This window comes from Felis catus, chromosome B4 (genome assembly GCF_018350175.1).
Source record: "Felis catus isolate Fca126 chromosome B4, F.catus_Fca126_mat1.0, whole genome shotgun sequence".
Taxonomy (NCBI): domain Eukaryota; kingdom Metazoa; phylum Chordata; class Mammalia; order Carnivora; family Felidae; genus Felis; species Felis catus.
The window spans coordinates 758,602-773,416 of record NC_058374.1 but is presented as its reverse complement, the minus strand read 5'-3'; the positions used below and the strand labels follow the sequence as shown (position 1 = coordinate 773,416).

Sequence of the window (14,815 nt, the reverse complement as noted above, 5' to 3'; positions counted from 1 at the left end):
GCTTGGCCTCCCCGTGCTCCTTGCTGCTGCATCTTGCTGGTTTTTAAAATCTGTTTCTAGTGGCGTCTTTGATAATCTGGTACTGAATGATTTCTTGTTCCACGCGCATGTCCTAGGGCAGTTTAATTAGCAACGTGGACACCAGGCCCTGGGAATGAGTATCTGTGTGGAGTGTGTGTGACTTCCACCCATCTGGTTGAGAAGGTCACACCCTTGAGCCCTGAAAGGCTGACATCTCACCGCTGTCCTTGCTTCTAGGCACGGGGCCTGGACTTGTCCCGCGTGCGGACCTGTGTGGTCGTGGCAGAGGAGCGGCCTCGGATAGCGCTCACCCAGTCTTTCTCAAAGCTCTTTAAAGACCTGGGTCTCCACCCGCGGGCCGTGAGCACCTCCTTCGGCTGCAGAGTGAACCTGGCCATTTGCTTGCAGGTGGGTTCATGGATCCCTAAGTGCCCCAGTCAGAGTGACTTATAAATGTCAGGCACACAGAGTAGTGGGGTTAGTCTCCTTGGCCGGCGCTGAGCTACGCGTACAAAAGACACGCTTTAATCGAATGCATGTGATTGGTACACACTTGTTTGTGGTTTTTTTCTTTTTCTTTTTTTTCACTCTGCGTTGGTCAGTAGCCATGACTCATAACTAGCACTCGTAGAACTTATTCTGTATGAAACAGTTTAACGTTTGTTAACGTGAGTAGCAGTTGGCCCAGGCTCCTGAAGTCAGGCTGTGTAAAGATGCCATACTAGACACAGGTTTCATTGTGGCAAGAAATCCTGTACAGGCAGTAATTTCTGTAGGAAGAATGCCAGGTACTTTAGCAGACTTGGGAATTGGCTGCTGGGATGGCAGTCTGGAAACGATCAGTCGTGATTGGCTGCACCTCTGTGGCATAGGTGTGAGGCGGTCCTCTTAAGATACTCTCGTGGCAACTGTGGCTAAAAGCCCACCTGTGACCATCCTCACTGTTCCTTTCTTTCTTTGAACCCTGAGCACTGGCACACCCGTCCGTGGAGATTCTGTACCGGGTCAGAGCTGCCTGAACACGAGGACAGGGAAGCCACATAGGAATTCCATCACAGGACACAGCTGTAGACTTCGTTCCTCGAACATATTGAGAGATAGAAACGCCAGTCACAGCAGGTGCTGGAAGGGGGCATGTTGACACAGGTCTCCTCCCGACTTGCCCACCCACTGTCCTGCATTTCTGACCCCAGAGGTGGTTGCTCACAGTCACCCCCACGGGTGACCTCAGAAAGCTCTGGGGCGGCCGCGTCCTCACCGGCACTCTGGGTGCTGCTCTGCCACGGATATTGGCCAAGGAGGGCCTCTTGCCATGTGACTGGTCTGATGTGATTGCTTCAGAAACATTAGCTGCAGATGGGTCTTTCTTTCTTTCTTTTCTTTCTTTTCTTTCTTTTCTTTCTTTTCTTTCTTTTCTTTCTTTTCTTTCTTTTCTTTCTTTTCTTTCTTTCTTTCTTTTCTTTCTTTCTTTCTTTCTTTCTTTCTTTCTTTCTTTCTTTCTTTCTGATTTTCTATTACATCCAGAGGGGCATTGCCATCGTGGGCATGGTGCTAGTTTGGAATCTTGGCAGCATCTTGAAATATTTTCGTACATTTTACGTTTTTTTCCACTTGTTTGTTTGCTTTATTCTCAACTCATTTTCAGCCACTTTTCCTTTTTCTGAATGGTTAGTATCAGTGAAAGTCGCCAGAGATCAAGCGTATCCTAAAAAGCAATGCAGGCTCATGGTCCCTTGCCAAAACACGTGGGGCCAGGTATGTTTCAGGATGGAGGGGTTTTCTGGCTTTGAGGAGGCAGCACCCCATCTTCACACACAGCAGTGTCCCTGCAGCTCAAGGGAGGGCCCCCAGACGGCAAGGAGCCTTGAGTCACCTGAGTCAGGCTGTACCCTCATTGGGCATTTCCTTATAATCAGTGAGGTACAGAGTGAACACGCAGAGGCTTTTTCAGTAAGTGAGTGAAGCGACTTGGACACGGGGGTCAAAGAAGCCCCCCCCCCCCAGCAGGTGGTATCTCAGCAAAGTGCCCCAGGAAGCCAGAGAGGCAGAAGCCTGAGGCAGGGCCGGTCAGTGGAAACATTAGTTTTCCATGAGTCGTAGCACAAGTTACAGCGGGCGTGGGGGACGGCCGCGAGCAGAGCCCACGGTCCGAGGGGACACCCATGGCTCCCGCTCCCACGGCGTTTCTGTAGGGCTTGACCCACAAGTGCCTAATGAGATTTGTCAAACACACAACACTGAAGTTTATGAATGTTTACACACATAAGGGAAATACCCTGAACGTTTCTGAATTTCTTATGGATTGAATATTTTTATAAAGGAGTATTTCAGAAAAACAGCAAGTACAGATTAGCCGGTAAATAAATGATTAAGTCCATAATTCCATTTACCCAGAAGTAATACCATTAATGCCTTGGTGTAAAACTATCAAAAGCACAAAAAGCTGTAATCCTCCCTCAGTTCCAAATACTGGACTTGAGTGTGTAAAGGCGTTGGGCGTTTCAGTTTTCCCCTTGGAGCGGAACTGGCAGAGCCAGCAGCACACGTGCCAGCAGCACACTGAGCGGGGACGCTTGTCTTCCGCTGACGCGTTACTGTCTGGCACGCCTTCTCAGGAGGACTGACGGCCGTCCTCACTGTGGGCCTGCCAGTTGGCGCGACGTCCTCTAGACCAGCCCCGGCGGGAGCGGGAAGGAGCCTGCCCTCTGCCAGGTGCCTAGTGGGTGGGGAGGGACGCTGCCAGATGGGGTGGGGCCTCGGCCGTGCAGTCACGGGCCGTGTTCTGTGGGGACACCTGCCACTCTCAGAAGGGGTCCCTGCTCTTCGGGGGAAGGCCGAGTCACACGGTGGACAGGTTTTTATGACTGCAGACTAAAGTGGGGTCTTAACGTTACATGGAGATACAGGGTAGGGATCGTTTTTACTTTGCAAGAATGGTTTTCACGGATGGCGCGCTGACTCTCGTCATCTAGCCCCAAGCATCCCTCCCAACGCTGCAGTTTTACGCTAAAGGCCATTCTCCACCAGAGAGTCTGATGCTTTTACTCCTGGGCCCCGCGACTCGTGCTGTTCTTGGCCTGAACCGCACTTCTGCCATCTTCATGTGACAAAAACCTCTCTCCGTGGCCCTCTGAATTCTCGAGCTGCTCTGACCTCCCGTGGCACTTCAGCCCTCACGCCTGACGCTTTCTGCCACGGCTTATCCCTTTGTAAGCAGCTTCTGGTCCCGCAGTCAGTGAGGGACTCAGCCCAGCGCAGCATCTCATGTGGTCGCACAGCTGATGCTCAGAGCTGACTCAACCTTCTCAAAAGACCAGAATTCGATCCCTTTAGCTGCAGATACCAATCACCTTGGAGAAACCAGGCGCGGTTTTTTGTTAAGAGTCCGGCCTCCGGTGTGAAGTAGTTCTGTGGCAACGATGAGTCCCCTCCGCAGTGAGCCCATGGCGTGAGTGTCCACCAGATCGAAGCCGTGGCCTGGCTGTAGCTCTCCCTTGCCAGCGAGAATCAAGGGTTCCCTGTCCCTCAGTGTAGTTAGCTCAGGTCGCAGGTCCCGGGCCTGCAACTTAGGTGAGAAGACGTTCACCCTCAGGACACAAGCGTTCTCTGACCAGGGTATTGGGCCCTGCGGTTCCAGGTAGCATCTGGTTGGATCTCCCCACACCTCACTGGGGGTAAGTTCACCATTTTGTTCAGATGGAGGAGACTGAGGCTCAGACAAGTTAAGTGAACGTCCCCCGTCGACCAAGCAGGGAGGTAGAGACAGGGCCTTTACTGCTCATGGACCACATGATCCAAGCAGGCTCGGACAGTGAACACCAGGAGAACCTAAGTTGTTTCTAATGGTGTCCTCCTCTCTAGTGTGTTAAGGCAGACCCACTGTTTCGTGCGACCTGAGTCGGGCACTGTGAAAGCCGTGTTTTTGTGGGTAGGAGGCCGCTGAGGGAAGCGTTCCAGTCTGTTGCTGTGCGGGTGGGGGGCCTACAGGGAAGGCGTCTGGGCAGCTCAGAGCAGTGCTGGCCGCTTGCTTACACTGCTGCATGAAGCCCTGCATGATTTAAGACAAAATCAGGAAGATTGACAGATGGATCGTTGTCAAATATACAAATGGGCAAGTACAAAAAATTTCGACGTGAGACCATCATAAAAATAGAACATTGAGGTATAATTTCCATGCTGTTGACTCAGCACTTCCGTCTCAGAAGCCAAGTGATTTATTTACCCGCTTACTGTTCCGAGGCAGGACCTGCCACTTGAATTATTTGGGCACACCCCCCTTGAGCTCCACGTCCCAGCTCAGTGGTGGCAGAATGGACCCATAAAATTAAGTGTGGCTGCCTTGGGTTTTACACGAAATACTGGTATATTGTAGACAAGAAAGAAACGCAGAAGTATGTGCCATTTTTTATACTTAGAGATGACATTTCCCAGAATCTTTAACCATAAAAACAGGTTTAAAACGATTTGGATTTGTGAAATCTATGACACAAGCGGACATTAGGTCAAATTATGACTTCTCAGTTTAATTAAGTTTGACCTAAATTTCGCTTAGTGCTGTTAGGAAGTGTCACGTGCTTATTAACCTCTTTTGAAAAAGACATCACCTCCGGTCACAGTTGCTCTTGTCAGAAGTATAAGCTGAAAGGTCTTCGGTTGTATTCGAGTAAGAAATTTAGCTCACTGCAACAGAAAGCTGAGCATTCTCCTCCCCAGCAGAAAGAAGGGAGGGAAGATGAGGTCATCTTTTTTCTAAGACTTTAAAGTCACCTTAAGCAGAAACTTTGATCTTTATTATATTTTAGAAAACTAACAACTATCTAGGAGGAAAACTCATTATAAATAGCTGTATGGGACTAAATCAATAGTAACAGTTATAGCCAACCTTAAATCTTAAAACTCACAAATGCAGGAGAAATACAGCCACTGTGATAATGAAAAGTGAAGTCACTGATTGTTGGAAAGGAAAAAAAAACCAGGAAGCTCAGAGGCCAATATAAATCTTAAGTAATTCTCAAACTAAAATTAATAGCTATAATACTTTCATTAGTTTGAGCTCTCCATTCATTGTTCCCCCTCCAGTGCTTTTAGATGGAGCAAAATAAAAATAAACGAGGGGCCGTAGGGGGTTGTATGCTCCCTGGAATTAGTCATATTCAGTGGAAACTCACACACCCTTTCCTGCTGATCTGTGTTGTCCCAGATCATGAAGATGAACACTGGAGACCATGGACCTGTACTGGTTACCAGTGCACCAGTCAGTGTTCTGATTTGCACGCAGCAGGAACCTTCTTTGGCAATTTAAATGAAAATTCATTTACCAAGACACCATGGGTCATGTCACAAGCAGCCCAGGAGCTCGAGGACCTGGGTTGGGACCATGCACCCAGGAATAGCTCATGCCCCAGCGCCGTTCCTGGGAGGACACTGGTGTTGTAAACTGCACCACTGAGCGGCTGGTTCTAGATGCCAGCCCCACTTCCAGCACATCCGCAGGGAGCTCAGACTTTGGAGCCGTGAGTGGACACGGTTACCTGGTCACTTGCTGGCTTCTGGGGTGGTGGGGAGGACAGTGTGGGCCGTTCTTAGTTACTACACAGAACGGGGGCCTTGTATCCCTCACAGCTCCAAAGGTAGGGGGAGGGTCCCCCAAATACAGGAAAAGGGTTCAGATGGTTGGTGACCAAAAGGGGTGACTGATTGCTGTTTCAGCCTATCCCTCTGTCTGGCCAAATCAGCACATACTCTTTGTCCCATTCTTACATGTCGCCTGCCCCCTAAAAAATTCTCCTAACGTGGCTTTCACTTTTAGAACCAGTAGTAACACACCCACCATCTGTCCAAAGAAGAAATGAGCTGAAGCGTCGGCACTTGAGCTATTTCTAGGTGGTAGCCCTTCCCTTGCTGATAGTGAAGCCATGCACTAGGTTGTGAAGTCCACCACCACGGACGGACGGGCTCTGTAGGATCAGGGGCGGAGGGACAGGGGAGGCACATTCACGCGTCCCTCTGTAGGGCTGCTCTGGGCGTGTGCTAGGCGTGGAGTGACCACGGTGACAGGCAGTTGGCGTCAGACCTGCCGCTTTCCACGTGTGTCTTCCCCTCTGGACACTCTGGAGCTTTGGGGGTAACCGCAGGGAGAGCATAGGGTCCCAGACACCCTGATGGGCTGTCCACCTGCGGGTGAATACCTGTGCCCACCTCACTGTCAGTTCACTTTGGCTTGAGTTGGTGCATTATCGGTCACAGGAAGTTCTAGGTTGTAGCCTGTGCCTTGAACCAGGAACATGGGCTTAGGAGCTCGTTGGTCCTTCCACTTGAGCTGCGCTCACAGACACAGCCACCCTGCTTCCCAGTCTGCATGCTTTCACGCTGGGGGGACTGGCAGCCGTCTGTCCTGAAGCCTTCATAGCACTTTGTCTTGCAGGGTTGAGAGCAGGCAGCCTGGGCCTGTGGCCCATGTGGCCAGTCTGCACAGCCCTGCTCTGCCAGCATAGCTCCAAGCAGAAGCAGGTGGCATGTGAGCCAACGGTCATGGCTGTGTTCCTGGGAAATTCTGCAGAAGCAGGCAGGCGGCTTCTCTGCACGTGGGTTTGCTGACCTTGGTGAAAGTTAGCTAATTAACTGGTTAGTCAGTACGCGGCACGGACTGCCACAGTCTGGCCTGGCACGTGAGCTGGATTTTCACTACCTCTGGCCCTAACAGACCCACTCATTTCCCTGCCAGTCTCTCACTGCGGCCACTCCCGATACCAATTTCTGATTCAGTCAAATGCTTAATACCAACCACAGAAACCGGCTCTGCTTGATGTTAGTGAAAGAGACATTTACTAAAAAGAAGTCTGGGCTTCCATTTTTTACTAGGCTGTAGAAGTCACATTCCAACCCTAACAATTAAAAAAATCCGGTTAATATATACAAGTTAAAAGGTTTTATGATCCATCAGAGAGCTGAAGCTTCCAGAAGCGTCAATGAACCGAAGTCCTCTGTGGAGAGAAGAGACCCAAGTTTTCATCCTGGCACAGGAGCGGCAGGAGGGATTCGCCAGCGAGACCAGCCAGACCGCTGATGCGGCATGTAGTGTGGGGAGGAAGGTGAAAATCCCAAGGGGCACGGCTCCGTCACTCTGCATCCCTGCACCAGCCCTGTCCAGAGGGGTCTGCAGGGCAGGAGAGCCGAGAGAATCATCTAAGGTTCTTCAGGCCTCCAGTAAAAGCAAAGCAGCAGGATTCTGAAGCCTCAGGAGGGGCCCTGGAAGGGAAACCATTTCCTCTGAGAGGCTGTGGGCCTTCCGTGGGCGGGAAGCAGAGGGACTGAGGGCTGAGCAGGGAGCAGGAATCGAGTACCTTCCTTTGGGCAGCCCCACGCTGCTGGGTGCAGTACTCTGGTACTCTGAAGATGGAGGTGTGTCAGGAGCACGTGCCTCCCGGCCCCCTGGGCCTTCACCAAACACGGCACATTTGCCTTCCAAAGGCTGGATGTTGGGCTGCAGAGTGGAGACAGCTAGGGAGAGGCTGGACAGAAGGGAGAACCACCTCATCAGGCAAAAAGCTGGTGTCCAGAGTCTCAGATTCCAACTCTTGGTCCTGCCCTGTCATGAAGCCAGCATTGAATGGCACCTCACTGGAGCTGTTGGGAGAGCCCAGACCACCTGCAGCATACTCACTGAGACACCCAGTCGAGGTCAGAGAAGGGTGTGCCCTTTCCAGGAGTAGCGTGTTTGTTACTTCAGTCTCCACTGGTCTTTTAAATGCAATGCTTGCCTTACAGTAAAAAACCAAAAGACATACAGAAAGAAAAGGAAATCTACTATGTGGCCATAAGAAGAAATGGTCAGTAGAGCAGACATGCTGGAATTACCAGCAGCTCTAAAATAGCTATGAAATGTATGTTAAAGGATCTAATTGGAAAGGTATACACCTGGCGTGAAGAGATCACCAAAAGACAGAAACTACAAAAAAGCAAATGGAAATGCTAGAAATGTAAGCTGCAGATGTAGGAACAGAAGATTCCACATGGTTCCAGCAGCAGGGGAGAGGGCCAGTGAGTAAACTTCAGGTCCAATCAGTAGAAACTCTCCCAAGTTGAAAGACAAGGAGAAAAGGAAAGATACAAAATGGACCGGTCTCTGAGATCTCTGGGGTGACCTCAGGTTGTCTGACTCCATGTAGTCTGATCCCAGCAGGGGAGGGAAATGGGACAAAGAGCAGTTTGAATACATAATGGTGAGGACTGATGAGAGGTGTCAACCCTACAGACTCGACATCTCAGTGAGCTCCAAGTAAGTAAAAACACACCTGGTCGCATCTTCATCAAATGCCAACATTAGAGATGGTGTTAAAGCAGCTATAAAATGCACAAAGGACAAGAAAAGACAGAAACAATACAAGTCAGAATCCAGTGGAGTGCTATCTTTAAAGTGCTAAAACCGTTTATCAGTGAAAGTGCCTCTTGGGAAGAAAACAGATTCTGTAGACAGCGCAAAGCTGAGGGACATCATCTCAGCAAAGTCTGGCTGAGGTGCTCAGGTAGAGCAATCACACGAGGCAGGTCAGACCTGTAGGAGGAAGGGAAGAATGCTTGGAAAGGTAAACACAGGTAAATGTTTGATCTTTTTTCTATCACTGTATAGATATGTAAATACATTTCTTTAAAGATTATTAACTGCCCAACGCACAAAAAGACAGTTGAGGCCTCTGAGCCTGAGCAGAAGCAGCACATGGGGCAACAAACCTCGGGGCAGGCAGGGAGGCAGACAGAAATACGCTGCTGTTCATTGTCATAAAGCAATCTTATGTGAAGGTGGGTTGTGATAAATTATGCAAATTTTAATGTCTACCTCAACAACTAAAACAAAATGGTCAATAGAGCAGATAAAACGCTATACCCAAAATACTGTGCTGGTGGGGGGTGGGGGGAAGGAAGAAAGGAGGAACAAAAACAAAAGGGACCAGGAAACAGTTATATCAACAGTTACATTAAATGTAAATTAAGTAGGCCAGTTAAAAGGCAGAGATTGTCAGGCTAAAAAGATTGAGCTGTATGTAGTTCCAAGAAGCACACCGTAACTTTGAGGGTATTGACAGATTGAAAGTAAACACAAAGTCTGCAAAAGACGAAACAAAGCAGATGAACATGGTGCGGGGGGGGGGGGTGCAGGAAGAGGGGGAGGGAAGGAAAAACAAGATAATAACAGAGAGGGAAGCAAACCGTAAGGGACGCTTAACTACAGAGAACAAACCCAGGGTTGCTGGAGGGGAGGTGGGTGGAAGGATGGGCTAAATGGGTGATGGGCGCTAAGAAAGGCACTTGCTGGGATGAGCACTGGGTGACATATGTAAGAGATGATCACTGGGTTCTACTCCAGAAACCAGATACCACATTGTATGTTAACTAACTTGAATTTAAAACAAAACAAAAAACAATGTGTTAGACATAAAGGTTACCAAAAAGTGAACAGGTGTCCATTTCATGATAGTTAAAGGGTCAATTCACCAGTAAAACGAAAATCCTAAATGCATATGCACCCAAAAACTGAGCTTCAAAATACGTGAAACAAAACTGACAGAATTCAGAGGGAAGGGAGATAAATTCAGAGTCATAATTGAAGACTTTACATCTCTCTCCCATTAAAAATCAGCACGTAGAAGATTTTAACAACACTGTGGCCTAACCTGATGTAACGGAAGTTTAAGAACACTGTACTCAATTTTAAACAGAGGGCCCGCAAAAAGGTAATAAAGGCTGAAGGAGGTCATTAGAGGTGGGGAGTTAATCTAATAGGGTCGGTGTCCTTACAAGAGGGAGGGAACTCAGGGCTTACACCCTCCCGCACACACAGTGAGGAAAAGCCATGTGAACACAGCAAGAAGGCAGCTGTCAGCAAGTCTGGAAGAGCGCACTCACCAGAACACAATCTTGCCGGTTCCTTGGTCTCTGACTTGTAGCTTCCAGAACCATGAGGAAATAAGTTTCTGTTACAGCACACAGTCTGTGGTATTTTGTTATGGCAGCCCAAGCAGACTCAGACACCAGCATCTGTGGAGTTGACATTTCTTTCAAACCTGAAAAATTCTCTGAGAAAGACTAGAGAACAATTTTCAATGAATGTTAAAAGACTGCAATCACTGAGTATATTCTCTGTGATGTAATTGAACTAGTAATCAATAATAGGAAGATGGCCAAAAATCCTGAAATATTTGGAAATTAGCACACTTATGAATAAGCCATGAATTAGAGAAGAAGTCATGTGAAAAATTAGGAAGCACTTTAAAAGGATTGTTAATGAAAATATACAAATTTTGTTGGTTGCACCTAAAGAAGTGTTCAGCAGTAAATGTTTGTGTTAGGGAAGAGGAGAGTTTAAAATCTATTTAAGCTTCCACCTTAAAAACTCTAGGGAAGAGAAAAAAATTAAAACCCAAAGTTGAAAACAGAAAATAAAAATGTGGAAATGAATTAAATAGAAAACAGACAAATGGAAAACTCAGTACAATTAAAAATTGATTCTTTACAAAAATAAACTTGGCAAACTGCTACCAATACTGATCACTAGGAGAAGAGAGAATAATATCACGTGCTGGCAAGGACTGGGGCAATTTTTGAAGTCTTTGTGCATCACGGTTGGGGTGTGGGACAGTGCAGCAACTTTGGAGAACAGTTTGTAAGTTTCTTGTATGGTTGCACATGGACTTCCCATATGACCCAGCAGTTCTCTCCTGGGTGTTCACCCAAGAGGAGTGACAGTGTACATCCTCTTCAGGGCTTACACACAACGTGTATAGCAGCTTCGTTCATAATCATCAAGACCTGGAAACAGCTACATATCTATTACCTGAGGACAAGGGGCAGGATGTAGTCTGTTTATGCAGCAACGTATTATCATCATCACCATCATCATCATTACTGTCATTGTTCTATTATTGAATGGGAGGAATAGACTCCTGCAGGGAACAGCATGGACCTCATGAACAATTTTCTGGGTGAGGGAAGCCAGACACAGAGGTCTGCATACTGTATGAGTTTGAGTTTGTTTACATGATATCCTGGATAAGGCAAAACTGTAGGCACAACAATCAGATCGGTGTTGCCAGGTGTTGAGGGCCAGGGGAAGGAATTGACTGCAAAGAGGCAGGAGGGACTTTTGGGGTGATGAAACTCTTCTGTGTCCTGTGATGGTGGTTACATGACTATTGGCTAAACTCAATCAACCTGTAAGCTTAAGGATGAATTTTATTGCATGCAGATTATACCTAAATATATCTGAGAGATCAGGAGTGAGGGAGGGGGGAAAGTACTAGTAATAGGGATGGGGATTTCTTCTATTGGCCAAGATGGAATAGCAGGGTCCAGATTTATCTTCTCTCCTGAAACAAGCGAAGAATGGTCAAATACATGAAGCATGACACTAGATACCAGGGAACAAAGAAGGAAAAGCCTTGAGAGAAGCAAGGTTAGCCCTGTGATTTCTCCAGGTCACTGCTTTGAGACAGCTTCCAGGGCACAATAGACAAGGGCTGAGGGAAGACAGAGCCTGGTGAGCTCTTTGAGTGGAGAGATGGAGCTGAGTCTGAGGAGACAAAGGTGGCTATAGGTAACAGGACAGGGTGCTGCAGAGGAGAGAGACACGGAGAGCTCTGGGGATTCACAGAGGACCTGCCTCAAGTGTTTGTAGAGCATCCTCAAGTATCCCTCTGAACACCAATCAGCATCAATCCTGTTATAAAAGTACTCAAAACCATGAAAGAACCAGCCAAAAGGACTGTAGTGAATACTGCTTGTTCGCAGCAGCTACACTGAGAATCTCATAATTCATGAGGCACTGGTCAGGTCCCACCTAACAAATATTTAAAGCAAGAACCAGGAAGATCAAGCTCTTTCCAAGTAATTTGCCTTAGAACAAAGCTCAAGAAGATTTATAGGGATTAAAAAAAATACCCAGCACCCAGTAAGGTCAAATTTAATAAATGTCTGATATACTATTAAAAATTACACAAAACAGGTAAATCCCACAGTGAGGAGAGAGAATAGTCAATCAAAACAAGTAAACTGATGCAGATGTTAAATTTACAGACAAGGACACTAAAAGAGTTATTTTAACTATGTTCCAGATATTCAAAAAGTTAAGAAGAGTCATGGAATGTTAAAGAGGGGGAAAAAGCCAATTGAACTTCTAGAAAGGAAAACTACAATATTTGGGATGAAAAATATAATGATGGAATCGATGGCAGAAGAAAGTATTGGTGAACTTGAAGACATAGCAATGGAAACTTTGCAAAATAAAACATAGAAAAAAATTTAATGGTAAGAACATCAGTGAACTGTGGGGGTAACTTTAGGTGACTTAATATAAGAAGCTTGGAGTCCCCAAAAGCGGAAGAAGGAGTCTGTACCCAGAAAAAAATATATGAAGAACTATTTTAATTTTGATGGAACTATAAACCCACAAATCTCAAAGCTCAGCTACCTCCAATATAACATGAAGGAAACTGCTTACGTTGCTCAAAACCAGTGTTACAGGGAATATCTTAAAGGCCTCCAGATGGGGGGAAAAGGCAAGTTGCGTACAAAGGAACAATGATAGGGATCATTTCATATTCCTTATCAGAAATGATGTGAAAAAGACAGTAGAGGACATCTTTACAGAAAGAAAAGAACTATCAACCTAGAATTTTACACTCAGTGGGTATATCTTTCAAGAACACAGGCTAACTACTTTTTTTAGCCACCGGAAAAAAAGCTGAGGATTTACCATCAGCATACCCACGCAGGAAGACATATTAAAATCCTTTCAGAAAAGAAATGATACCAGATTGAAATCTGGATCTGTACAACAAATGAGTAGTGTTGGAAATGGCAGCTGCATTGGTAAACATATAAGACTTTTAGCACTGCTTAAATCTCTTTAGAAGATTATCGATGGCTTATACAGAAATGGTGAATATGTGGTGAGGTTTATCATATGTGAAAATCAGTATGACAACTGTCCAGAGGTTGGGAAGGGAGAAATGGAAGTATAAGGTCACAGGGTTTCTATACCATACATAAAGTGGCATAATATCACTTGAAGGTAGGCTGTGGTAAAGGTGTGTGCCATAAACCCAAAAGTGACCATGAATTTTGTTTTCTTTAAGCAGGTAATAAACTAATAAGCCAACAAGGGAGATAAAATGCACCTATAAAGCAATACTAAATACAAAACAAGTCTGAAAAGAAGGGCAAAAATATAGATGGAATGAATAAAAAAAGATGGATTTAAACTTGACCACGTTAGTAATTCAATAAATATAAATGGTCTAAACACCCCAAGTAAGATGCAGAGATCATGATATTGGATTTTTAAAGAGCAAGACCTAACTATATGTAGCCTACAACAAACACGTTTTAAATTTTTTTTAATGTATGTTTATTTTTGACAGAGAGACAGAGCATGAGTGGGGGCAGGTCAGAGAGAGAGGGAGACACAGAATCTGAAGCAGGCTCCAGGCTCTGAGCTGTCAGCACGGAGTCTGCCGTGGGGCTCAAAATCACAGACTGCAAGATCATGACCCGAGCCAAAGTCTGATGCTCAACCAACTGAGCCACCCAGATGCTCCCTTTTTTTAAAGATTTTTTTAATGCTTATTTATTTTTGGCAGAGAGACAAACAGGTTTTAAACACAAATAGATTAAAAGGAAAAGGACAGAAAAGTTGTACCATACTAACCTTAAAGGAGAGCTGAAGTGGCTATATGATTATCTAGCAATATTAATTTCAAAACAGAGAATACTGCAGGGATGGAGAAGGTAATTATAAGAAGGTAGTTTAGTATATACAAGAAAGAAAGTGAATCTACAATCCAAAACCTTCACAGGAGAGAGAGAGAAAAAAAGAACGTCTAGGCTCAGATGATTTCACAGAAAAAATACCAATCCTAGAAAAACTTGTTCAGAAAAGAGGAAAATGGAACACTGTCCAACATGTTTTATGAAAGGAGCATAACCTAAATACCAGTATCTGACAAAAGTTCTCAAAGTGGGGTGCCTGGATGACTCCGTTGGTTAGGTGTCCAACTTCAGCTCAGGTCATGATCTTGTAGTCCATGGGTTTGAGCCCTGCATCAGGTTCTGTGCTGACAGCTCAGAGCCTGGAGCCTGCTTCAGATTCTGGGTCTCCCTCTCTCACCGCCCCTCCCCTGCTCATGCTCTGTCTCACTTTGTCTCTCAAGAATAAACAAACATTAAAAAAAAAATTCCCAGAAAGTAAAATCCAGGCCAGTATCCCACGTGAAAGAAATTCTCAACAAAATACTAGCATATTAAATGCAGCAACATATACAAAGAGTAGTACATCAGGAGTACCTGGGTTGCTCAGTCAGTCTAGCATCCAACTCTTGATTTTGGCTTGGGTCATGGGCCCCACATTGGGCTCTGTGCTGAGTTTGGAGTCTGGGATATTCATTCTTTCTCTCCCCCCGTCCCCTGCTCGTTCTCTCCCTCCCTCTCTCTCAAAATAAGCATTTTTTTTTAAGTTAAAAGTGCATCCTGACCAAACATGTTGTAGCTCAGGAATACACAGTTGCTTTATCATTTAAAAACAGTGTGATTCATATTAACAGAATGAAGGAGAAAAATAAGATAGTATGATGTATCCATAGATGCAGGAAATGCATTTGATAGAATTCAGTGCTCATTCATGGGATAACTAGGAAGACAATCTGAGAAAATTATTCAATCTGAGCTAAAACATAAAAAAGCTGGAACCTCATACTCAGTGGTCCACTTTGAGAGCTTTTCCCCTAAAATCAGGAACATTAGC

The 14,815-nt window shown here is 45.9% G+C and overlaps 1 protein-coding gene across 15 annotated transcripts in view; it reads left to right on the top strand.

Moving 5' to 3' along the window:
• DIP2C (disco interacting protein 2 homolog C) overlaps window positions 1–14,815 on the top strand; it is a 412,960-nt gene that overhangs the window by 361,542 nt on the left and 36,603 nt on the right. For 14 of the 15 annotated variants that reach the window (XM_023256257.2, XM_023256255.2, XM_023256259.2 and 11 more), the window contains one exon: window positions 259–429. In XM_023256257.2, coding sequence (XP_023112025.1) covers window positions 259–429 — 171 coding nt within the window. Of the gene's footprint in view, window positions 1–258; window positions 430–12,128; window positions 13,470–14,815 lie in introns of those variants that run through there. The other variant, XM_045060776.1, reaches the window with a different exon arrangement.